This window comes from Bos mutus, chromosome 19 (genome assembly GCF_027580195.1).
Source record: "Bos mutus isolate GX-2022 chromosome 19, NWIPB_WYAK_1.1, whole genome shotgun sequence".
Lineage (NCBI taxonomy): Eukaryota > Metazoa > Chordata > Mammalia > Artiodactyla > Bovidae > Bos > Bos mutus.
In genome coordinates, this window is record NC_091635.1 from 25,673,997 (window position 1) to 25,701,538 (window position 27,542).

Sequence of the window (27,542 nt, forward strand, 5' to 3'; positions counted from 1 at the left end):
GACTATGGCCCATCAGGCTCCTCTGTCTATGGGATTTTTCAGGCAAGAATACTGGAGTGGGTTGCCACTTCCTTCTCCAGGGATCTTTCTGACTCAGGGATCAACCCACACCTCCTGCATTAGCAGATGGATTCTTTACCACTGAGCCACCTGAGAAGCCCCTGTTCGTGGATTACAAGACAATACTGTTAAGACTGCCACAAACCTGTGTGCTGCGCTTAGTCACTAAGTCATGTCCAACTCAGCCCACCAGGCCCTTCTGTCCATGGGGATGCTCGAGGCAATAATACGGGAGTGAACTGTCACGCCCTCCTTAAGGGGATCTTCCAAACCCAGGGATCGAACCAAGGTCTCCCACATTGCAGGCGGATTCTTTACTACCAAAGGAAATCTATGTTGTTGTTCAGTCACTCGGTCGAGACCAACTTTTTGCAACCCCATGGACTGCCAACATGCCAGGCTTCCCTGTCCTTCATCATCTCCTGGAGCTTGCTCAAACTCATGTACACTAAGTCGGTGATGCCATCCAACCATCTCATCCTCTGTTGTTCCCTTCTTCTGCTTTCAATCTTTCCCAGCAACAGGGAAAGAGTTGCCTCTTCACATCAGATGGCCAAAGTATTACAGATTCAGCTTCAGCATCAGTCCTTCCAATGATAATTCAGGACTGATTTCCTTTAGGACTGACTGGTTGGATCTCCTTGCAGTCCAAGGGACTCTCAAGAAATTTCTCCAATACCACAATATTGGTAAAAACATCAATTCTTTGGAACTCAGCCTTCTTTATGGTCCAACTCTCACATCCATATATGACTTTTGGAAAAACTATAGCTTTGATTATACGGACCTTTGTTGGCAAAGTAATGTCTCTGCTTTTTAATATGCTGTCTCGGTTGGTCACAGCTTTTCTTCCAAGGAGCAACCATCTTTTAATTTCATGGGCATAGTCCATAAGCAGTGATTTTGGAGCCCAAGAAAAACCTTGTCACTGTTTCCACTGTTTCCTCATCTATTTACCATGAAGTGATGGGAACGGATCATGATCTTGGTTTTCTTGGCTGTAAGCCAGCCTTTTCTCTCTCCTCTTTTACCTTCATCAAGAGGCTCTTTAGTTCCTCTTCACTTTCTGCCATAAGGGTGGTGTCATCTGCATATCTGAGGTTATTGATATTTCTCCCTGCAATCTTGATTCCAGATTGAGCTTCATTCAGTCCAGCATTTTGCATGATATACTCTGCATATAAGTTAAATAAGCAGGGTAACAATATGCAGCCTTGATGTGCTCCTTTCCCAATTTGGAATCAGTCCATTGTTTCATGTCTGGTTCTAACTGTTGTTTCTTGAACCTGCACAGAGGTTTCTCAGGAGGCAGGTAAGGAGGCCTGGTATTCCCATCTCTTGAAGAATTTTCCAGTTTGTTGTGATCCACACAGTCAAAGGCTTTGGTGTAGTCAATGAAGCAGAAATAGATCTCTTTCTGGAATTCTCTTGCTTTTTCTGTGATCCAATGGGTGTAGGCAATTTGACCTCTTGTTTCTCTGCTTTTTCTAAATCCAGCTTGTACATCTTGAAGTTCTCCGTTCATGTACTGTTGAAGCCTAGCTTGAAGGATTTTGAGCATTATCTTGCTAGCATGTGAGATGAGTGCAATTATGTGGTAGTTTGAACATTCTTTGGCATTGCCCTTCTTTGGGACTGGAATGAAAACTGACCTTTTGTAGTCCTGCGGCTACTGCTGAGTTTTCCAAATTTGCTGGCATATTGAGTGCAGCACTTTCACAGCATCATCTCTCAGGTTTTAAATAGTTCAGCTGCAATTCCATCACCTCCACTAGCTTTGTTCGTGGTGATGCTTCCTAAGGCCCACTTGACTTCACACTCCAGGATGTCTGGCTCTACGTAAGTGATCACACCATCGTGGTTATCCGGGTCATTAAGATCTTGTATAGTTCTTCTGTGTATTCTTGCCACCTCTTCTTAATCTCTTCTGCTTCTGTTAGTTCCATATCGTTTCTGTCCTTTCTTATGCCCATCTTTGCATGAAATGTTCCCTTGGTATCTCTAATATTTCAACAACCTCTAGTCTTTCCCATTCTATTGCTTTCTTCTGTTGCTTTGCATTGTTCACTGAGGAAGGCTTTCTTATCTCTCCTTGCTATTCTCTGGAACTCTGCATTCAGATGGGCATATATTTCCCTTTCTTCTTTGCCTTTTGTTTCTCTTCTTTTCTCAGCTACTTGTAAGGCCTCCTCAGACAATCATTTTGCCTTTTTGCATTTCCTTTTTGTGTGGATTGTTTTGATCACCACCTCCTGTAAAACGTTACAAACCTCTGTCCATATTTATTTAGGCACTCTATCAGATCTAATCCTTTGAATCTATTTGTCCCTTCCATTGTATAAATGTAAGGGACTTAAGTCATAACTGAATAGCCTAGTGGTTTTCCCTACTTTCTTCAATTTAAATCTGAATTTTGCAGTAAGTATACAGTACTAAGTAAGCCTGCTTTTCCCCTCTCCAGACTTTGTACTCCAAGGCCAAATTTGCCTGTAATTCCAGGTAGCTCTTGACTTTCTATTTTTGCATTCTAGTCCCCTATGATGAAAAGGACATTTTTTTGGTGTTCACTCTAGAAGGTTCTGTAGGTCTTCACAGAACAGTTCAATTTCAGCTTTTCAGCATTAGTGGTTGGGACATAGACTTGGATTACTGTGATATTGAATGGTTTGCCTTGGAAACAAACTGAGATAATGCTGTCATTTTTGAGACTGCACCCGAGTACTGCATTTCAGACTCTTTTGTTGACTATGAGGGCTACTCCATTTCTTCTAAGGCATTTTTGCCCACAGCAGTAGATACAATGGTCATCTGAATTAAAATAATCCATTTCCATTCATTTTAGTTCACTGATTCCTAAAATATAGATTAGTGCAATCCCTCTCAAATGCCCAACAGCATTTTTTACAGCAACTTAAAAACCCACCCCAAAATTCATACAGAATCTCGAAGAACCCTAGAGAGCCAAAACAATCTTGAAAAAAGAACAAATTTGGAAGTCTCACATTTCCTGATAATAAAGCTACAAGTCTGACTCTTTGTGACCCCCACAAACTGCAGCCTGCCAGGCTTCTCTGTCCATGGAATTCTCCAGGCAAGAATACTGGAGTGGATTGCCATTCCCTTCTCCAGAGGATCTTCCTGAGGCAGGGATCAAACCCTGGTCTCCTGCATCACAGGCAGATTCTTTACCATTTGAGCTACAAGGAAGTCCCTAATAAAGCTAGTGTTAATGCCAAAAAGTGTGGTACTGGCATTAAGACAGACATACAGACCAACGGAATAGAATGAAGAGCCCAGAAATAAACTCTTCGACGTGCAGAAACAATTTTCAACAAGAGTGCTGAGACCATTCATTCATTCAATGGGGAAAGTTCAGTTCAGTTGCTCAGTCATGTGTGACTCTGCAGCCCCATGAACCACAGCATGCCAGGCCTCCCTGTCCATCACCAACTCCTGGAGTCCACCCAAACCCATGTCCATTGTGTCGGTGATGCCATCCAACCAACTCATCCTCTGTTGTCCCCTTCTCCTCCTGCCCTCAATCTTTCCCAGCATCAGGGTCTTTTCAAGTGAGTCAGTTCTTCGCATCAGGTGGCCAAAGTATTGAAGTTTCAGCTTCAACATCCGTCCTTCCAATGAACACCCAGGACTGGTCTCCTTTAGGATGGACTGGTTGGATCTCAGGGCAGTCTTCAAAAAATAGTATTTGGGAAACCAGATATCCATATGCAAAAGAACGAAGTTAGATCCTTTATACCATATACAAAAATGAATCAAAATGTGGGAATTAATGCTATAAAATGGACCTAAATGTGGAACTAACACTATAAAACTCTTAGAAGAAAATAAAAGAGAAAAGTTTCATGACATTGGATTTGGCAATAATTCCAAAAGCACAGGCAGCAAAAGGAAAAATAGACAAATTAGATATCATCAAAATTTAATGTATATTCTTCATGAATGGTAAACTTTTGTGCATCAAAGGACACAGAGAATTCCAGTGGTTAGGACTGCTGAAAGCCAGGTTCAATCCCTGGTCAGGGAACTAAGATCCCAAAAGCCATGCAGTGGGGCCAAACAAACAACAAAAATACACAATCAACCAAGTGAAAAGCCAACCTACAGAATGAAAGAAAGTATCTGCATAATATATCTGACAAGGGGTTAATATTCAGAGTATATGAAGAACTCCTACACTCTACAACAAACAAACAATCCAAAATGGCAAAGAACTTAAACAGACATTTCTCCAAGATACACAACTGGCCAATAAGTGAATGAAAAGATACTTAGTATGACTAATCATTAAGGGAATACAAGTCAAAACCACAATGAGTTACCACTTCAGACCTATTAGGATGGTTATTACCAAAAAAAGAAAATAATACATGCTAGCAAGGGTATGGAGTAATTGGAACCCTTGTGTACTATCAGTGGGAATGAAAAATGGTACAGCCTGTACAGAAAACAGTATGGTAAAAAAAGTAAAAATAGAATCAGCATATGATCAAGCCATTCATTTTGGAGTATATATCCAAAAGAATTAAAACAGAGTCTGAAAGAGATATTTATACACTTATGTTCATATCAGCATTATACACAATAGGTAAAAGTTGGAGACAAACCAAGTGTCTATTGATAAAGTATACAAACTACATTTCCTTTAAAACGAAACACGCCGCAACATGGATGAACCTTAGAGACGTTACTGAAGTTAAGTTGGTCATGAAATGACAAATGCTGGAAGATTCCACTTATATAAAGTACCTAGAGTAGTCAAATTCATAGACAGAAAGTATAATCGTAGTTGCCAGAGGCTGAGGGATAGGGGAAATGGGTGTTATTATTCAATGTGCACTGAGTTTTGGTTTTGCAAGACAGAATCGTGGAGATGGATAGTAGGAATGATGGTTCTACAAGGTAAACATGTACCAATGAACTCTACGTTTATAAATGGTTAAGACGATAAATTTTGTTTTGTGAATTTTACCACAATTTTTTAAAAAAGATGACCTAGCTGTATTCTGTCTGCAGAAGAAAAGAAAATTCCTCTCTAGAACAAGTTAAAATCTGCTGAGAGAAACTAAGGAAGATCTAAATAAAGGGAGAAATGTATGTTCTTCATGAATGGTAAACCTCAATATTGCTCTCCCCAATGGAGTCAATGCAATTCCTATAACAACATCATTAGGCTTTTCTATAGAAATTGACAAGCAGATTTTAAAATGAAAATTAAAGGGACCAAAATAATTTTAAAAAGAACAAGTATGGAGCCCTCACACTACCTGATTTCAAGACTCAAAATACAACAGAAAGAGTCTAGAAATTCAAGGGGGAACAAATAACCTCTATAATAAATATTGCTAAAAAAAAGTAGACACCCATATACCAATAACTAATCAATTAATTAAAAATAGAACCTTTACCCTTATCTCATTACGTAAACAAAATTTTTAACTCAAAATGGATCAAAATATCTAAATGTAAAAGTTAAAGTTATAAAACTTCTAGAAGATAATCATAATGTCCTTGAATTCTGCAACATCTTAAGTAAGTCATTAAAAAAGCCATACACTGTAAAAGAAAAATTCAACAAACTGGAATCCATTGAAATTTAAAACTTATGCTCTTCAAAAAATAAAAAGGCAAATCACAGAACTTTCCTGGTGGAGCGGTGGATAAGAATCCTCCTGCCGATGAAGGGGACATGGGTTCAATCCCTGGTCCGGGAAGATTTCACATGCCATAGAGCAACTAAGCCACAACTTCTGAAACCTGCACGCTCTAGGGTCTGCGAGCCACAACTAATGAGCCCCTGTGCTGCAACTACTGAAGCCCATGAGCCTAGAGGTTGTGCTCTGCAACAAGAGAAGCCACCACAATGAGAGACCCGTGCACCACAGCTAGAGAGTAGTCCCTGATCTCTGCAACCAGATACAGCTACACATAGCAACAAAGACCTAGTGCAGCCATAAATAAATAAATTAATTTTTTTTTTTAAAAAAAAAGGCAAGCCACAGACTGGGAGAGTATGCAAAACATATATCCACCAAAGACTTAAACCTGGAATATATGAAAACTCTTAAAATTCACTTAGAAGATAAACAACTTCCTCCAGTTGGCAAAAGGTATGAACAGACACTTCATCAAGGGAAGATAATACAAATGGCAAATAAGGACTTTACATCAATAGCCATTAGGGAAATATTAATTAAAACCACAATAAGACACTACTACACAACCACTGGAATAGCTAAAATTGAAAAGATGAAATATAACAAATGTTAGTAAGGATATGGAGCAACTGGAACTCTCACACAGTTGATGGGAATATAAAATGGTACAGAGATTTTAGAAAACTGGCAGTTTCTTTTAAAATTCTCCATTTACCATATGATGCAGCCATTTTATTTACAGGTATTTACCCAAGAGCAATGAAAGCATATGTCCACAAACGGCACAGATTGCTTTTACATCTTAAAAATAACAACCTTTTATGTTGGAAATAAAATCACCAAGAGGATTTCTGATATCTGGTCACACATGTAAACATCTTAGAAGCTGACATCCCATCCTAAGACCACAAGTAAAAAGCTGGAGAAACTGGAGATCACCAATTCTCCTCAGATCCACCAGAGAAGTGAGGACAAATAGTAAACCACTGCTGAAAAATTGGAGACAGGCAGAAAATCACAACTTATCAGTGCAGAAACCCAAAAGAAGAAATCACCTCTGGCAACCAGTGCTGGGGGAGGAAAACCTGAACTGTAACTGAGGAAGTGCTGGAGGCTCAGTGTGAAAAAGTTTGAGAGTTTAAAATTCCAGGAAGACCTCGTCATAGGGGGACCTTCACGCTTTTGTGAGTCTTACCTCTAGGAGCTATACAAGGTCCTAAAAGTGAATATCAGGGAAAAATCCCCTCAAGCTTTTGGCAAGGGGAGGGTAAAAGAAACCATTCTGAAATATGCTGGCATACTCTGGTTCTTCTTAACAAAACCTGCTCTCAGGAGAAACTGTTTTATCCAGAACTTAACCTGCTAGGGTTTTATCAGAGCCTAACCTAAGGGAAATGCCTAACTCCAGCCCTTCCAGTCATCCTGTCCCACCTAAGCGGGTAAGAAAACTTGAGAAGCACCAGTGAAGCTCTGCCCGGGAGTACTAGCTCACCAAAAGAGTAAGATTTAATCATAGGACTAAAGAATGTTTCTCCTCTGCTCTTACCTCATCACTGCATTATTAAAGGTCTATTTATCACAGTTCCTTTTACCCAGGACGTCATGTCTACCTTTCACCAAAAAATTGCAAGGGATACTAAAAGGCAGAAAACACTATTTAAAGAGACTGAACAAGAATCAAAACCAGAATCAGATATGGGAGGATATGGCACAAATGTTAGAATTATCAGATCAGTAACCTTTCTAAAAATTGAAGCTCCAACACTTTGACTACCTGATGCAAAGAGCCTACTCACTGAAAAAGACCCTGACGCTGGGAAAGATTGAATGCAGGAGGAGAAGAGGGCGACAAAGGATGAGATGGTTGGAAGATATCACCGACTCAATGGACATGAATTTGAACAAACTCTGGGAGAGAGTAAAGGACAGGGAAGCCTGTTATGCTGCAGTCCAGGGGGTTGCAAGGAGTCGAACACAACTTAGCAACTGAACAACAACAATAACATCTAATGATGGATAACACAAGCAGGGAGATGGAAGTTCTAAAGAAATAGAAATGCTAGAGATCAAAAACACTAACAGAAATAATGTCTTTGGTGGGCTCACAATTAGACACAGCTGAGAAAGGAATCTCTGAGCTTGAGGATATGACACTAGAAACTTCCAAAACTGAGAAGACAAAAAATAAGAAAAAAGCAAAAACAAAACAGAACAAAATATCCAAGAACTGTGAAAAAAGTACAAAAGGCATTGCTGCTGCTGCTAAGTCGCTTCAGTCGTGTTAGACTCTGTGCGACTCCATAGACGGCAGCCAACCAGGCTCCCCCGTCCCTGGGATTCTCCAGGCAAGAACACTGGAGTGGGTTGCCATTTCCTTCTCCAATGCATGAAACTGAAAAGTCAAAATGAAGTCGCTCAGTCGTGTCCGACTCTTTGTGATCCCATGGGCCACAGCCTACTAGGCTCCTCCATCCATGGGATTTTCTAGGCAAGAGTACTGGAGTGGGGTGCCATTGACAAAAGGCATTAAGTACATACAAAAGGAATACCAGAAAGACAAGAAGAAGAAACAGAAGCAGGGGCTTCCCTGGTGGTCCAATGGTTAAGAATCTACCTTCCAATGCAGGAGACATGGGTTTGAGCCCTGGTTGGAAAAGGGGCAACTAAGCTCGAGCACCACAACAAAGAGCCCTTATGCTGTAAGGAAAGATCCTGTGTGCTACAACTAAGACCTGATGCAGCCAAATAAATAAGTATTTTTTAAAAAAGAAAGAAACAGTATTTACAGCAATAAAGAGTAATAATTTCTCTAAATTAATGTCAGAAACCAAACCACAGATCCAGGAAACAGAAAAGATCGAGAGAATAATGGGGAGGTGGCAGGGGGTGGAAAGAAGAGGGGAGGAAAAAAAAACCAACTACACTTAGCCATATCAGAGTCAAAATATAGAAAATAAAAGCTAGAGAAAAAAAAAATCTTGAAAGATGCTAGAGGGAAAAAATACCTTAAGTATAGAGAACCAAAGATAAGAATTACATTCGACTTCTCAGAAATTATACTAGCAAGAAAAGAATAGAATGAAGTCTTTAAAGTGTTGAGAGAGAAAAACTACTAACCTAAAATCCTGGACCTTTCAAAATCGTCCTTCAAACTGTAGGAAAATCTTTCAATCTTTTCGTGAATCTAAACTGCTCTTAAAAAAAAAAGTCTTTTTAAGTGAAAAGAAATAGACTTTTTCAAACAAAAATTGAGGGAATCTGTTGCCAGTACACATACTTTCCAAGAAATGTTAAAAGTTCTTTAAAGAGAAGGAGAATTATGTAAGCCAAAAACTCAGATTTACGTAAGAAAGGAAGAGCATCAAAGAATGAATAAATAAGAGTAAAATAAAAATGTTTCTCTTATTCCTAATTCATCTAAAAGATAATCATTTGTTCAAAATACTAATAGCAGCAATGTATTTGACTATGTTGGCTTCTGTGTGGAAGCGTATGCATAAGTGAAATGAATGACATCAATGATACAAGGAATGGGAAAGAAGAATTAGGAATATATTATTATAAGGTACTCACATTACCTGTGAAATATTATCTTTTTATTTGAAAGTGGACTAGATTAGAAGTAAATGTGTACTGCAAACTCTAAGGCAATCACTAAAAAAATTTTTTTAAGTATAACTGATATGCTAAAAAAGGAGAGAAAGTGGCATCATACAAAATGTTCAATTCAAACCATAAAAAGGCAGGACTTCTGTAGTGGTCAATGGTTAAGAATCCACCGGCCAGTGCAAGGGACATGGGCTTGATCCATTTTCTACAATCTCTTACAGAAGACAGAGGCAGAGGGAATATTTCCAAACTCATTCTATGAGACTAGTCATTACCTCACTATCAAAACCAGACAAAGACATTACAAGAATATTATAGACCAAAATCTCTTAGAGACACAGATGCAAAAATTCTCAACAAAATATTAGTGAATAAAATCCAACAATGTATATGTATATGTATGGCTGTATCCTTTCACTGTTCACCTGAAACTACCATTATATTGTTAATCAGCTATACTCCAATACTAAATAAAAAGTTTAAATTTGAAAAAAAAAATTATAAAAATAATTATGTACCATGACCAAGTGGAATTTAACCTAGTATGCAAGGCTGTTTCAATGTTTAAAAATCAATTAATGTACTCCATCACAGTTAGGCTAAAGAAAAACCACATAACCAAATGAATAGATGCACAAAAAACATTTGACAAAATACAACGCTCTTTCATAATAAAAACAATCAACAAACTAGAAATGAAGATGAACATCTTTAACTTGATAAGGAATATCTACAAACACCATACAGCTAACATACTTAATGAGAAACTCTGAGTTTTCCAGCTAAGATGAAGAACGAGCAAGGATGGCTCCTCTCACCTCTGCTTTTCAAAATCATACTGGAAGTTCTAGCTAATACAATTAAGACAAGAAAAGGAAAAAGTATACATACTGGAAAGGTAGAAATAAAATTATCTTTGTTCACAAATGATATGGTCATATAGAAAATTCAAAGGAATCAACAAAAAACACTTGCAACTAATAAGCCATTAAAGCAAGGATGCAGGATACAAGGTTAACACACTAAAGTCAACTGCTTTCCCATATACCAGCAATGAATAAGTAGTATCTGAAATTTTAAAAAAAGTATAATTTACATTATCACCCCACAAAATGAAATACTTAGGTATAAATCTAACAAACTATGTATAAGATTCATACAAAGAAAACTACAAAACTCTGATGAAAGACACTAAAGGAGTAAAAGAAGAAAAAGATATTCCATGTTCATGGATAAGAAGACCCAATATTGTCAAGCTATCTGTTCTTCCCAACCTGAACTACAGACTCAATACCAATTCCAATCAAAATCCTAGAAAGTTATTTTGTGGATATTTTTAAATTGACTCTAGAGTTTATATGGAGAAGCAAACAATCCAGAATGTCCAACTCAATACAGAAGGAGAAGAACAAAGTCAGAGGACTGACACTACCCAACTTCATTCAAGACTTAAAAATAATAAAGATGATGTGGCATTGGAGAAGTAAGAGAAAAACAGATAAATGAAAAAGAACAGACAGCCTAGAAACAGACCCACATAAATACAGTCAACTGATCTTGAAAAAGGAGCAAAAGTAATACAATGGATGTATCTTTTCAATATATGGTGTTGGAAACTGAACACCCAAATGCAAAAATAATAATAATCCAGGCAGATCTTACCTGTTTTACAAAAATTTACTCAAAATAGATTACAGTCCTAAGAAAACTCTTAAAGAGATGGGAATGCCAGACCACCTTACCTACCTCCTGAGAAACCTGTATGCAGGTCAAGAAGCAACAGCTAGAACCAGAAATGGAACAACAGACTGGTTCCAAATTGGGAAAGGAGTACGTCAAGGCTGTGTATTGTCACCCTGCTTATTTAACTTATATGCAGAGTTCATAACGCGAAATGCCGGGCTGGATGAAGCACAAGCTGGAATCAAGATTGCTGGGAGAAATATCAGTAACCTCAGATATGCAGATGACACCACCCTTATGGCAGAAAGCAAAGAGGAACTAAAGAGTTTCTTGATGAAGGTGAAAGAGGAGAGTGAAAAAAGCTGGCTTAAAACTCAACACTCAAAAAACTAAGATCATAGCATCCGGTCCCATCACTACATGGCAAATAGAAGGGACAACAATGGAAAAAGTGACAGACTTTATTTTCTTGGGCTTCAAAATCATTGCAGATGATGACTGCAGCCATGAAATTAAAAGATGCTTGCTCCTTGGAAGAAAAGATATGACAAACCTAGACAATGTATTAAAAAGCAGAGATATTACTTTGCCGACAAAATCCGTCTAGTGAAAGCTATGGTTTTTCCAGTAGTTATGTATGGATGTGAGTGTGGGACCATAAAGAAGGCTGAACACTGAAGAATCGATGCTTTTGAACTGTGGTATAATCCTAAAGGAAATCAGTCCTAAATATTCATTAGAAGGACTGATGCTGAAGCTGAAGTTCCAATACTTTGGCCACTTGATGAGAAAAGCTGACTCATTAGAAAAGACCCTGATACTGGGAAAGACTGAAGGCAGGAGCAGAAAGGAATGACAGATGACGAGATGGTTGGATGGCATCCCTGACTCAATGGACATGAGTTTGAGCAAGCTCCAGATGGTGAAGGACAGGGAAGCCTGGCGTGCTGCAGTCCATGGAGTAGCAAAGAGCTGGACATAACTGAGGGAGGGACTGATCAATGACCAAAGTGTAAAATACAAAGCTATAAAATTCTTGGAAGATAACATACAAGAAAATTTAATTGACCTTGGGTATGGTGAAGACTTTTCACATACAACACCACCAAAGACACAATCCATGAAAGAAGTAAATAACCTGGACTTCATTAAAATTAAAAGCTTCAGGAACTTTCCTGGTGGTCCAGTGGTTAAGAATCTCCCTTCCAATGTACGGGACACGGGTCTGATCCTCAGTCCAGGAACTAAGATCCCACATGCTGCAGGGCAAGTAAGCCTGTGCACCGCAACTACAGAGCCTGCACTCTAGAGCCTGTGCACCACAAACCAGTTAGAGAAGCCTGCATGCTGCAACAAAGAACGTGTGCACCACAAATAAGACCCTATGGAGTCAAATAAATGTACAAACAATCCTTAAAACTCAACAATAAGAAAAAGAACAATCCAGCTAATATTGTTCTATTGTTCTTTTTCCAACTAATATTGTGCCAGGCTTTCCAGGTGGCTCAGTAGTAAAGAATCCGCCTGCCAATGCAGGAGACGGAAGAGACACAGAATTCGATCCCTGGGTTGGAAAGATCGCCTGGAAAAGGAAATGGCAACCCACTCCAGTGTTCTTGCCTGGAAAATTCCATGGACAGAGGAGCCTGGCAGGCTATAGTCCATGGGGTTGCAAAGAGTCAGACAAGACTGAGCACGCATGAATGCAACTAATGTTGTGCAAAAGACCTGAACATACCCACCAAAGAAGATATTTTGATGGCAAGAAATCATTACGGTCCTGTAAATTAAAATAATGCCACACCACTACACATCTATAGAATAGCTAAAATCCAAAACACAACAACAAATGCTGGGGAGTATGAGGAGCAACAGGAACTCTAATTTATTGCTGGTTGGAATCCAAAATGATAAGAGTCCTTTGGAGGACATTTTGGCAATTTCTGACAAAACTAAACACACTCTTATCATAGGATCCAGCAATCATGCTCCTTTGTATCTAGTGAAAGGAGTTCAAATCTTATGTCCTCTACAGAAAGAACCCTTATTCATAACTGTCAAAACTTGGAAGCAACCAAGAAGACCTTCAGCAGGTGAATGGATAAATAAACTTATGTACAGACAAGGGAACAGTACTCAGAGATAAAAAGAAAGGCGCTACCAAACAATGAAAAGACATGGAAAAATGCTTATTACTATATGAAAAAAGCCAACCTGAAAAGGCAACATACTGTGTGACTCCAACTAACGACAAACTGGCAAAGACAAAACTATGGCAAAAAGATTAGTGGTTGCCAGGGAGAAAGATAAGTAAATAGGCAGAGCACAGGAAGATTTTTAGAGTAGTGAAAAGATTCTGTACAATACTATAATGGCAGTGGCAGATACACGTCATTACATATTTGTCAAAACCCATGGAATGTGTAACAGCAAGAGTGAACTCTAAACTATGGACTTTAGGTGAGAATGACATCAATGTAGGCTCATTTACTGTAACAAATGTACCACTATGGTTTGGGATGTTGATAGTGGGAGAGGCTGTACGTATGGGTACGAGAGAAATCTCTGTACTTCCTCATCAATTTTGCACTAAATTTAAAACTCTAAAAACGAAAGCTTTTTAATTTAAAAAATAAAATCAACATTTAATTCTGAAAACAAGCTGCCCTGATAGTTACCAGAGAACCAGGAAAATATTTGGTTCCTTAATGTAGCCTGGACACTATGGCAAGCTTATGCAATAATTTATCTATTCTTCAGAAGAGTAACAGCACATAATAGACTTTATGTTCAAAATTTCCAAAACTTGGGAGCTCCCTGGCTATCCAGTGGCTAGGGTTTGGCACTTTCACTGCCACGAGCCCAGGTTCAATCCTGGTTTGGAAAATAAGATCCCATAAGTAGAGTGGTGCAGTCCAGAAAAAACAATAGCAAATAAACAAGTGGTGGTGGTTTAGTCGCTAAGTCAGGTCCGACTCTTGTGACCCCATGGACAGTCTCCTCTGCCCATGGGATTCTCCAGGCAAGAATACTGGAATAGGTTGTCATTTCCTTCTCCAGGGGATCTTCCCAACCCAGGAACTGAACCCAGGCCTCCTGCACTGCAGGCAGATTCTTTACCAACTGAGCTATAACGGAAGTCCCCAAATAAAAAAAAGACAAAATAAAAACAAGTTCTCAAAAATAATGCCATTTTAGTGTTCAAAAACTCTAAAAGCTACCTAAAAAAAGATGTTATGTTACATTTTGAATTTTTTAAAAATACATACCATGGAACTCATATCGCAAACTAAAACTATTTGCTTAACATATTTAATAGTAATAGCATATTATACATAATTTGTATCAGTTTCAATTAAGAACCAAGAAGAATCTAATAAGGGATTTTCCTCTTTTTAATGATACATCTATGCTCAAGTCTTATCTTCATGTCCAAGTGATAAAGAATATGCACAACACACCAGAGTTCCCTGAAATCCCTCTTCAGAGGTTGCAAAATCAACAGCATTCTGACCCACAAAAATGTTCTGTTTGGCCAGAAAAGTTGTTTAAAATGTTAATATATTTATGTGAGATATAGACTCTTCGGTTCAGCCTCTGCCCCGATTTCTTATCTTCCTACATCCAGCCCAATTCATTCAAGTTTGTTGAATGAATTGGTTTTAGGCCCTACCCTATATTGTTATTAGTATAACTAAAGTTATATTCAGATTTCTTTAAAAATTTTCATATGAATAGTGGTATCATATTTTAGTACATTTGTACTGGAAAAGGTACCTTCCCTTCTTTCACTCTTCCCGATTTGAGAGCTAGCACTTAATTAGTCACATATGTATTTTCAGAACAATGCCATAAACAATTCTATCACAAAGAGAAAGTGGTATATTAATGTTTTTACTAACCCACACATAATTGTATGGAAGAATAAAGGTTACTAATAATTGTATAAAAGCTTATAATCAAATGCGAGGAATCTTCTTTTTTGAATAGTTTTACTCAAAATTAATATTTGGCAATATTTGTTTGTTTTATCCTTTCATGAAATACACATGCACATATGCGTCATACTGAAATACACAATTCTACTTCAAGAATAAATGTGTTAAAATTTACATGCTTTATATGGCTAAACCAAAGTGATGCTGGTGGATCTGAAACTATATAATAGAACTTTGCGTGATATGTAACCAACGGAAAAGCTTTTTCTTACATAGCTAATTCTACAAACACATACCTGACAGAGTATACTAAGGGAAAAGTTGGTACAAAACTTTCAAGTGATCATTCTCTATGTGATTATGCCCAAGCATCAACTATTAATGATAAATTAAAAGACTATTTACCTGTCAGGACCTGAGTTCAGGCACTCAAAAGTTTCGTATTTCTCTTGCAGAAGCTGATGACAATACTAATCCCTGCACTGTGTAGGGAGGTGCATTCCTTGCACTGGCTTAAGTGCTAATGATTTCACCAACCCTTGAAGTGCAGAACAGTAAAAAAACAGTTTTCAGCCGTTTTTCTTACTGATTTCTCATTTTAAAAATTACAAAGTAAGATTTCAAATAGGTTTTAAAATAAATTATTTCTGTTTAAAAGGCAGTGCCTTAGTTTAAAAAGACATGCCAATAGATCTATCTGGATTACTGCACATATCACAAGATGGCCTTTTTCATCAATTAAAAATTTACACACAGAAGCAACAATTTCATGCCTTCAAATAATTTTCTGATTTTACCTTAAAGCACCAAGATTTTGGCTACAGATACGTAAAGCCGTCTTCCAGAAGGCAATCATAAATATTAATAGGTACTGGATAAGATTAGCTGGGTTAAAAAATCCTATCTCTCCTATTGACTCATTTATTACCCTGCCACCGGCTTACAGCCCTGGAAGAAGCTGATAGTCAAGTTCATAACTACTAGTTTCTAAAGAAACAGTGCTATAGTCTCCCAATAAGATAAAAATCAAGAAATACTTCCATATCTAAGGGCAAAATTAAGCTTTGTATATATCTGGAAGGCCAAATCTGTTTCTGTCTCCTTAAAGTATCAAATTAATGTAACTTCCTATTCTGTTATACTCTAAAATTAAGTGGGTTTACACATGACTACTGCTATGAGTTGAGAAATGTACCTTAGCTAGTTCTGAAGAAAATATTTTATGTATCTAAAAACATTTAATGTTTTATATGAATCTCTCTCCAAATCCTATTGCTTATCAATTTTCCTTAAGAATACTAACACTGCTTCCTTAAGATTCAGATCTTTATGCACTTGGCACATTCAGTTACACATATTCAAACATTTAAATTCTCTGAATTCTTTTCCTGCCACTTTAGTAGAGGAGGATAAAAACAAACCTGAGCTGAAACTAGGCCAACTGGAGGATACACATTTATGTTGCTAGTTCTATCTAGCTAAACTTAACAACATTTTGAAACCCTGCATTGAATTTAAACGCTCTCTACCTACAACAAAGAAAGCTTGCCTTGATATGCTTACCTAAGGTGCTTCCATTTTTCCTCCGTTAAAGAAATTAAATAATCTCTTTCATTTACCAAAGATTTTTTTTTAAGTTGGCACTCAAACAAAGTCCATTTGAAGGATCTGTTCCTCTAACTTAAAATGGCAGCAGTTGACCTCATTTACAATCAACTGAACTTAAGTACTTCTTGGCAATAATATGCTCAACTGATACGTATCTTATCTTTCTATAGACAAGATAATTTAAGAAAAATTGAGGAGACACATATAGCCAGGCCTTAAAATGTTACTTGTATGCTTATTTTCAGTATACTATGAAAAAGGGAAATAGCAATACAGAATGTAAATCAAAAGGTCAAATTTCTAACAATGTATAACGAAAGAGAAGATTTTCTAAGAGGCAAAGTCTGAGTAGCAAAGACTAACCAATAAGCCATTTTAACAGGGAATGTCAAGTCAAAAGTAAAGCGCAATCCAGATCCAAAACTGATATACTTGTGAGTTCATGACAAACTTGGTAACTTTTTCAAAAGCAGTTTATGTGGAATAAGAATTCAGGCAGAAATGGATTATTCAGTTTAATTCTTATTGTAATTACAAGATCTAAAATATTTCTTTGTTAAAGATGCTGAGTTCCCACACATTCTATGCTATGTTTCTTTTCAACATTTTCTTCCTCTATAACTAACTCCATCATTTAGTTTCTAACCTTCACATTAGATCTCATAAAGCAAATATTTTCTCCCAATTATGAGTAACACTATCTCAATTTTAATCTATTGTTTAAGAGAATTAAAAAAAACACTTTAAGAAACTCACGTATAAACTAGTCTGCTTGAGAAACTTTTCATGTTCAAAGTATTTAATTTTTCAAAATAACTCTTCAGATCTATGTGAATGGTATTATATTTATTTTACACTCATGAAAATGTGATCTGCCTAGGGTCACAAAATAACTTAATGTTTGAAGTAGAAATAAAATTGTGACATTTTCTTTATTTCATATTATTCAAATATCTCCTATAACCATCTAAAGAATTTTCCTATTTTGAAGGTAACAAACATTGATATCTTAATCTGAAGTGTATGTATTAAACACACACACACACACCAAAGCACACACAAAAGTACATATTATACACAAACATGGAGACAGCAAACTAAAAGGGAAAACAGCGCTTACCTTCATCTCCTTCTGGTACATATGAAGCTGTAATAATGTCAATATCAGCACAATTCATCACAATCTGATTGGTTGCCTGCCTCACCTAAGATGGCAAAAAAAAAAAAAGTCAGCAGTGTCAGAAATAGCCTAGATTATTAATATGTACATCTTCATCTTGGCCTAATATATGTCATAGGCAATTTTTTAAAAAATCCAGACATGACTAAAACCTAAACTAAGTATTTATGCAACAATGGTAGAAATAAATGACTAGTTCTAAATATCCAAAGCAATTCACATTTTTGTGGTAATATTCAAAGCAATAATAAATACTTAGGTATTTCACAGAATTCAAGTATCTGACCAACGAGCTAAATAAAAGCCTTTTTTCCCCCCACTTAAACCTTGATTTAAAACAACTTAAATTTTTTAATTTCAAAAAAATTTTAATTAGGAAACCTTTCTTACATGTTGCAAATAATTATGTATCTCAACCTGCATATCATACCCATCATGAGTGTACACTCTTTTTGTAAAAATAGAGGAAGAAATCTGGTATCGTAAACTATGTCAAAACTTCATAAAACACTCTTTAAATTTTTTATTTTCCCAAAGAAACATCTTGAATGTAACAGACACTAATGACTCACCACCAAGATTAAATAAACTTTTACAGCTTTGTCTTATTTGACTTAGATCCAAAAAAGTAAAATATAGGTACAAAGAATGCCCCTTCCTCTCTTCCTCATTCCTTAGAGATAACCACTATCCTAAGCTAATGTATATCTTTCTCATATATGTTTAGTACTTTTGTTAGTTATATAAAGAACAGCAATGTTTTTAATCTTATACAAATGATATCAAAGTGTGTATAACCTTTGCACTGTATTCCATTGTTGTTTAAACGAGAATTTTTCTGATCGCTAGTAACATTAGTTATCTCTTTTGTTTCTTCTTTCTCTCTCTCTCTCTCCCCAACTTCTACAACCACCCCCCCACCTCCCTTCTTCCCTCCCTCCCTCTCTCATTTTCTTTCTTTTTTGGCCCTTAAGTTTTTCCTCTGCAACTTATTCATAACCCCTGCTCATTTTCCAATTTGGTTGTAACCTTGTTTTTATATAATTGTTCAAATTCATTTTCAGACATTTGAACAGTCTAAATCTAAAATAACAAAAACACAGATGTCCTAAATCACAAACAAATGCCCACAGAGGCCAATGAAACAGGTGAGTACAGTAGGCCAGGTGAAGGCTATGCATAAAGGAAAGCTATGTGCAAAGGAAGGAGGAAGTATACATTTCCTGGAGCCAACCAATTATTGGTAAATACGGGGGAAAAAAAAACAAACAATGTTGACAGATCTTTCCATTTTAAAAAGCCACAAATACAAATTTTACGTGCAATCTCCCAACTTTTAACTAATGACAATTAATTCAGATTCTTTAAAAACACTGTGTAGATCAAACAAAACCAACTGTAGCCAACAGTGCCTTGAGGTCACTGAACAGACCACAACACTAAGTAAAGAAACAGAGTAATATAAAATCTGTATGAAAAACCTACCTAAGAGTAATTATTTTATTAGGAACCAATACATACATATGATTAATATTAAATTAAAATTACCTGGCCTAAATTATAGACAGTATGTTATTAAACTTAGATTGTCAAAGTCTCTAACATATAAAGAGAAACTATTTTGGCTTATAAAAAACAAAATCTTCTCATAAATCTTCCTGTTTCTAAACAAAAATACCATTCAGTGAACAGTTTTTTAATTTTGTAAGTGGTAATATTCCTTTCTTCACACTGTTTATTTTGCCAGAACACATCTAAACAACACTAAAACTTTTAGTCCCAACTGACTGTTTATAGCACTACATTTAAACAAAAAGAAAAAAACAACCTTGCCTTTTCACAAACTGACTTTAAAAAATTTTTTCAGAAACACAGGAATAAAGCATTTTCTAGCACATGCACCAAAGGGTAAAATGAATAAAAAACTTTCCAGGGTTTGAAGTTAGCATACAGAATAACAACAGTGGTTTAGTTACATGTCTTAATCTTTACCTAGGCAACTTTTATTTTCATCCATCAACATCTACAATGAATTTAATGGTAGCCAAGCAATTAATCTACTATGTCAAGATACCTGTACTACACTACATATGCCAAATGACATTTATCTCACTATTGTACCGTTTTGAGGAAAAGTGTTTGTACTTTGGAAAGGCACAGGACACAACATCCAGTTACAAGTACATTCCAATTCCTCCTGGGTTTAGAGAAAACCCACCAGTTTGTAGAAAGGACAGGGAAGCCTGGTGTGCAGCAGTCCGTGGGGTCGCACAGAGTCAGCCACGACTGAGCAACTGAGCAACAAACACCACGACCAGTTTATACTAATGAATTAAGCTGCTTGTTGAACAGCAACTAATTTTTTTCCCAGAGTACTGCCATTTCTGGAAGGCAATACTCAAATTTCAAAAACCAGACAGTATATTCTGTCTCATATTAGAAATGCACTTTATAGACAACAGAATAATCCATAGAAAGTATTTCTTTTACCACTTAGTGCCTCACACAAGGTAATCTTTTAATAGATGTTATTATTCAGACACATGCACAGAGAACAAGACTAAATGTGCTCTACTCATAAAGATATTAATCTGAATGTCATCTAACAGCATTCACCTAATGGTTTACAAAGCACTTAATCAAAAGGATAGCAAACTTAAGAATAATGTGCTGTATTATAAAGCACATATATATTATATTGGATATCAGCATACTCTTATGTATCATCCAAGGAATGTAATTTAAAACATCCAGGACTTAAGAATGCACTCAACTATCACACTGATCTTTTTGATGCTTTACCAACAAGAGCTCTAACCTGATGATTCAGTGATTTCTCACAGGTTAACATCATCATGTTACTGAATACTGCTTGTATGTTCCACTATCAAAAATACAGGTAATAATGTAAGTCAACTATACTTCAATTAAAAAAAAAAAAACAACTAGTAATAAATCAAAAGAATTTCAGCATTAAGATCTTCACTTTCCAAGCTTAAAATAGAAGCAGAATGTTAAAGGTGGGCATATAAATTGTTTTGATAACAAACTTACTTTCAACCTTTCCATCTGAATAAATGGGTTATTAGTGTATTCTTTCTTTAATTCAAACTAGGGCTAGTTAAGTCTTCTTGGGGTCCCATACAGACTGTATTTCAACTAAACCAAACCACCCTAAGTAACGTTTCTACTGAAGAGACAACTTGACCACTGGTAACAATTTTGCAATGGAAGTTTCCTAAGAGAGAGAAAGGGAGCCATCTGAGACAATTTTTTTCCTGAATGAGTCTTTACCACAGTCACTCAGGAACACGCCTTACGTGTACTATTAAGACTCAAAAGGGTTTTTTCCTGATTGCTAAAACCCTGAGATTTTAGTAAAAGGAAACTTCCAGTCTGACAATTCCAAAAACCAGTCAGTCTGAAGCTTGACAAGTTTCACTTTGCCTAACAAGCAATTTCATCATTAAAATTTTGTAATAATCATTGCCTTTGTGGAACAGTACTATAATTTCTAAAGACAATAAGGAGCAAATAATTAGTAAACACAAATTGAGCCAAGTTTTCTAACAAAAGAGCCACTAAAAACAGCAAGCTGCAGAAAGTCAAACAAGTAAACATACAGAACGTTACTATTTATTGTTTATATACCATAAAACTTTAAAATTATACATAGAAGTAACAGCTACCAAAAAAGAGAATTTACCGCTCAGGGTGAGGGTGGGAAGAGATGGAAATGGACTTTAGTGGTATCTGTGACATATTATTTTCCAAAAAACATCTAAAGTCTAAAACAAAGGGGACAAAGCACTAACATCTGCTAAATCTAAGTGGTAGGTTACTTCTCTGTATTTAAAATATTTCTAAATTTAAAATATCAAAATGATTGCAAATGGCCAAATAAACTGAGAACTACATACTTGTATGGTGTTCAAAATGGAATTTCCAAGATCTAGAGAACTAATCTCAATTAACAACAAAACAGCTATTTGAAGGCTCAGTCCTTTGACACCGACTCACATACAGATTACAGTAAGATTTACTTTACAGTAAGAACAGTCTCATTTATGTAGCAAAGTTCAGAGACGTCTCACTGATAATTTACTATTCAAGACCACATTTATGTAGGCTGCATTGTACAATATCAATTATCAAGAACCAGGAAGTTAAAAAAAAAAATAAAGCCTTTATGGAAACCAGAAGTGATGACACAAAGTCCATACAATAAAGCTCATACCTTTCACTCAGAAGAGAATCCATCAAACACATTTAGAAAAAAATTTTAAGCTCAAACAAGCTTGTTTATTTGGTTACTTAGAGCTATTCAGATCAAATTTAGTAAAACAGAACAGGGAAAAAATTGCACAATAGGGAGCAACAACACACAGTAAGCAGCAAGTAATAACCTGAGAATAAGAAAAACAAAAAAACTTTATAAAGAACAAATATGAAACTAATAAATTATAGTACATAGTTCTGGGTAATCTATGGTTATAAGTATCAGTGACATATTGAGAATGCTTTTCAGTATTTAGAAAACCTAGAATATGAGCAATCACAGAGTTTAAAAAGGTAAATATTTCCATAGAATCAGTAAATATTTTTTAAAGTCTGAGTGTCTCAAAGAGTAAGCTTCATTTATCTGGAAAACTCACCGCAGAATTCACTGCCAGTTGATACTGGATAAAACTTACCAAACAAAACTTTCTTATACTCGGGGGTTTCCTCAATGATACATTTCAAGAAACATAATAGAAATCTGAACAAATTCAATTCCTTATGACCAATCTTTCAAATTTACTTTAAGACCATTTAGTGATCTAGCATAATGCTGGACAAAATTGATTACTTTTATCTTTTTTAAAAGTAAAAAAGAAAAAAAAAAAAAAAACCCTACCAAAATGACTGCATAGAAAATCTGCAAAATTTGGGCAGAAACTTCTGTAACACAGGGCTGACAATAACATCCATTTAGGTGCCAAGTTTCAGTCTGCCAAACAATCTACTGTATCTGTAACTCTCCTCAAAGTGCCAATTTAGTCATCTCCATCATGAATATTTTGTTGGCAGAGGCCAGGGATTGTTTAGTATATCCTGACTCCTATTTCTCTGGCACAGGTAAACTATTTCCATAACACAATTACTGTATAAAGCACTATACACTCATAACCAGGAACTGTCACCACTCACATAAACTTGTAATCTATTTTTAAATGAATTACCTACAAAGCAAGAGAGTCAGAATTTGAAATAGCTATGAAAGTCTATTCCTCTCACATATCCTAATGTAAAACGAGGGGAAAGGGAATGTCCCATTTTTCTAGGCCCATGATAACACATTTTCAAAACCTGCTGAATTAGACCACACACACTTATGTAAAAGACAACTACTTTTTAAATCAGTGCACACTGACTAATTCATCTTCCCCAGGAGTCCACACCCAGGCCTGGTTAAAAATCCACTAAATTTCTAACATGTAACCTGTACAAATACTCTGGGCTTATTACAAAATTTTGTAACTAAAGCAACCAAGCAACTTGCATACTTTGTGCAATGTAATTCCAAACTGTTAGGGGACTGACACAATATCAGTTATCAATTTGGCTTCCAGAGATATAATTGTGTTCACATTTTTAGACTTCCACAATCAGATACCACCTAATCCCACAGGTTAAACTTACTGCTCCAATCTATTTCAAAAACATCAATATATGCTAACAACTGTTAACTTTTTACTAATGTTAACTCCTCTTTACATTTTCAAAAGCGGCAATGTGTACAATTAAAAAGTCCATTCTTCCTTTAATAAAACCTGTTTTCTTCCTTGTATAAGATTAACAAGTCCCTGCTAATACCTTGTACATTACCATGTGCTCCCTCAGTGTCCCGAACCAGCCTGCCATATATTTCTCATTTCTTTCAAAAAGCCAAGTAGAAAATGGGCCAAGTAGAAAACGGATAAGCATGTCACTGCTTGCTGTTCTACGCTAACACTTAAATAAAACCTTTATTAGCAATTTTTTTCTGAAAATTTTCCCTTTACCTCTCAAAATCATGAACCCATTATGGGGTATACCTCTCAAAATTATGAACCTATTAGGGTATACTTTTCAAAATTATGAATCCATTATGGGGTAAAACAACTATGGAGTTAAAAAAAAATGATTTTTTCAATGTTAGCCTTTTGACATAATGCGAACTCATTCATTGCTAGGTCCTTCTTCCCGCAGGTCTGCCAAGTCACAAGACACACTACTGTTTACACTCCCTCCCATCTGCCCCCAGCCAATATATATCAAACATTCTATAGTCACTTGGCTCAAACAAACAGTCTCCCAAATAACCCTCTCAAATCCTAATTTAGACCCAGGGTGCACTCTTTCTGATTCATATTCTCAATGGAAAATTTTTTCATCACCTGACTTTCACAGGGGTAAGTTTCGTCTTTAGATGCAGAGCCCTCATGCTTTCCTACAAGCACCCCAAATTTGACAGTATACTTTTTAATTCTACACTTTTAGACACATTTTCAACCTGAGTACTCGGCTTTCAAATACAACTGCCAACTTTCAATTCATTCCAACGCTATGCTAGTCTACATTTCTTTTATTTCATTGCTACATACACCCTGTTCTTTAAGATTGAGGCCTACTGATTTTTCCCCCTAACTGCAGTAGGAAAAGAAATGAAACAAAATATATTTATCATCATTCTTTTTCAAGGTAACAAGACATTTAAAGCTATCGTTACAACAAGATATTTAAAGGTACTAGTAAACAGTTCCCATTTTTCATCAGGAACTTCACATAATACATCACATAACACGGTATCACAAATGTCTATTGTTCCTGACCTTTGTAGGGCATCAATACTAACGATCTCCAAAATCAAACAATACTTTAGATAATCTGCGGGGGGAGGGGCGGGGGAGCATGATTCACCAAAAACTGCAATGAAGAGTAATGGAATATTTTCACCAGTGGTATACTAAAACTAATGGCTTCTTTCAGAGGAGGGTACTGCTAAGCAACCATCGCTGTAGCAATAAATCCACCTGCTTCAAAGGCTGCAAAGCCAGAAGATGGGAGGAAAAGCGGAGACGAGGGTCCTCCTTCAGCTTCTCTAGAGGTTAGGAGAGAACAAAGTCACTGCTGCACTGTCACTAGAGGGGAAGGGGGAGGGGGCGGATCATCTTAGAAACCCTGCCCCTGGGCCGGAGCAGGCGGGGAGAACTCAGCTAGGCTGCACGGGATTAACATTCCCCTTCTCACTCTCTTCCCCCTTCTAGAATCCCCTCCTCTCTTAACGCGCGGCAACCGGAGTCCCAGATGACTGCCCCTTCCAAAGTGTCCTCCGTGGAGCGTAGGGAGAACGACGGAAAAGGCTGAGCATGGACTCCGATGACCCCTCGGGCCTCCCCAACACCCTCCAGCCTCTCCCAGACCACGACCAAGCCCAGAAGGGCCAGGGTCTGGGGGAGGCCCCACACAGGTGTGCTGGCCCCAGAGGCGCGCGGCCCGGGCCCCAGCCCAGCAGGGCAGAGCACATAGACCGGGCACCCAGCGGCCGCCCCAGAGGGGCGCGCCCGTCCCCGAGCCGGCCTCCCCAGCCCCAGGTCCGCAGCGCCCAGGCCCGCCCGCCAGGTCGGGCCCCCAGCCCAGCCCGCGGGCGCGGCCTAACTGCTTGCCCGGCAGCTCGCCCCCGGCGCCCGAGGGTCGCCGTACCTGGGCGGAGGCCTCCAGCTTGCCCTCGAAGGTGAAGTCCAGCAAGTCGGGCTTGAGGCAGAGGCTGTAGTTGATGGGGGAGACGTCGGCAGGCAGCCGCTCGAAGGGCCTCTTCTCCGGCATCGCGGCGAGGCCCAGGCTGTGGAGGCGGCGGCGGCGGCGAGAGGAGCGGCTGAGGAGGAGAAGGAGGAGGGGAGGAGGCGGAGGGCCGAGGAAGAGCAGGCGGCGAGCAAGGGAGGGGCGGCGGCTGCCAGCCACATCCACCGAGCGCCGGCGACCGCCTGAGGAGAGCGACCGGGGGAGTCTGGGGGCGGGGGAGAGACCCAGCCCGAGCGCCAGGGGCCAGCAGGGAGGGAGTGCGGGCGGGCGGGCTGGCGGGCCGGCTGCCTACGGGGAAGGGGGCGGAGGGGAGGGAAGGGGAGGAGGGCCAGCGGGGAGGGAAGGCGGTGGCGGCGGCAGCTGCGTGCGCGGCCCCGCGGGGCGGGCGCGCCTCCGCCGATGTGCGCGCACGCGCCGAGGCAGGGGAAGGAGCGGCGAGGGCGCGGCCGGCTGGGCGGGAGGATGCGGGTTAGCGAGCGAGCCTTGGAGGCGGGAGGGGGCTGCTGGCGCTGCACCTGTCCGCGCCGCCGCGGACAGCGGACTGCTCCCGGAGCCGGAAGAAGCCCGGAAGGGTTTGAGAAGCAGAGAAAAGGTGTGAGGGCTCCCTTATCACACCCCCACGCCCCCCACATTCCCTTCACCACCCCAATCTCCACCCCCGGCCTGTCTTTGGAGTAGAAACCTATGCAGTTGGTCAGTCCAAAATGTTAAAATACCAATTTAGAGCAAAATCCCAGCCTAGATTTTTAGCTCCAGATCAACAGAAAGCCCTGACTGGAGTCTCTTTGGCCGTAATTATTCTTGTTATTTTCAGTGTAACTTCAAGGGATGATATGAAAAATTTTGTCAGAAAATCTTTTAATAATCCAGGTTACTAAAATCAGTAAGATTTGGACCTTTGGGCAAGTGCTTTCAAAAGTTAGAAGTTTTGTTTTCATGATTTCATGTTAAAAAGTAAGATATGTTTCACTTTTTTTCTGCTTTCATCTTTGTTTCTACTTAAAAAAAAAAAAAAAAAAAAAGACCTGGGAATTCCCTGACCGTCCAGTGGTTAGGACTCTGTGCCCTCACAGAGTCTGGGTTCTATCCATGGTGGAGGAACTGAGATGCCACAAGCCCTGCAGTGCGCCAAAAAAATTATAGTCATAAAGACCTTTTACCAATTGTGGCCTCTTTAAAGGTAAATTAGCTGTGGCTCCCTCAGTTTTATAGCCATCTCACTGAGGCATATATTTTTTAATATATATTATACATAAATGTGTATATATTTAGATGTTTTAAAGTGTCAAGGATGAGGAGATTTTATCTATCCCCATGTTCCTTTATAAAACCTTCTTATATAGCACCCCTTGTCAAAACTCAGTGCTGAAGGCTGTACTGAACCAGCATTGTCCAATAGAAATATAATGCAATCTGGCTAACTTTAAATTTTCTAATAGCCACATCAAAAACAGGAAAAAGGTGAAATTGATACATCTTATTTAACCCAGTATATGCAAAATATTATCATTTCAGCATGTAACCAATAAAAAATATTAATGAAAGAGTTCCATGGTGGCCTGATGGTTAGGATTCCTTTCACTGCCATGGCCTAGATTCAATCCTGATTGGAGAAACTGAGATCCCACAAGCTTCGCAGCCAAAAAAAATATATATATATATATATGCATATAGTATATATATGTGTATATATGCAACTTTTTTTTTCCAAAATAAGAGTTTGAAATCCAGTGTATATTTTACATTTACAGTACATCTCAATTCTGACTTGGCACATTCTGAGTGCTTAACAGTCACATGTGACTAGTAGCTATTATCAATATATTGATCAGCACCATCTTGGACTCTAGGCCTGTCCTGCTATCCTCTGAATCCTACAAACCTTTTAAGACAGACTGAAAAGCTGCAGTCCTTTCGAACTAAGATGTGAGATGGGGCCTTTTGTTGCATGGATGCATTTCTGTG

At 38.1% G+C, this 27,542-nt stretch overlaps 1 protein-coding gene across 1 annotated transcript in view; it reads right to left on the bottom strand.

Annotated features, from left to right (window-relative positions):
• NPEPPS (aminopeptidase puromycin sensitive) overlaps window positions 1–25,849 on the bottom strand; it is a 104,463-nt gene extending 78,614 nt beyond the window's left edge. Inside the window, exons 1-2 of the mRNA XM_070389753.1 lie at window positions 25,479–25,849; window positions 17,694–17,778 (exon numbers count right to left, since the gene is read on the bottom strand). Coding sequence (XP_070245854.1) covers window positions 17,694–17,778; window positions 25,479–25,601 — 208 coding nt within the window. The 5' untranslated portion in view covers window positions 25,602–25,849. The remainder of the gene's footprint in view (window positions 1–17,693; window positions 17,779–25,478) is intronic.
• Window positions 25,850–27,542: the final 1,693 nt, after the last annotated feature.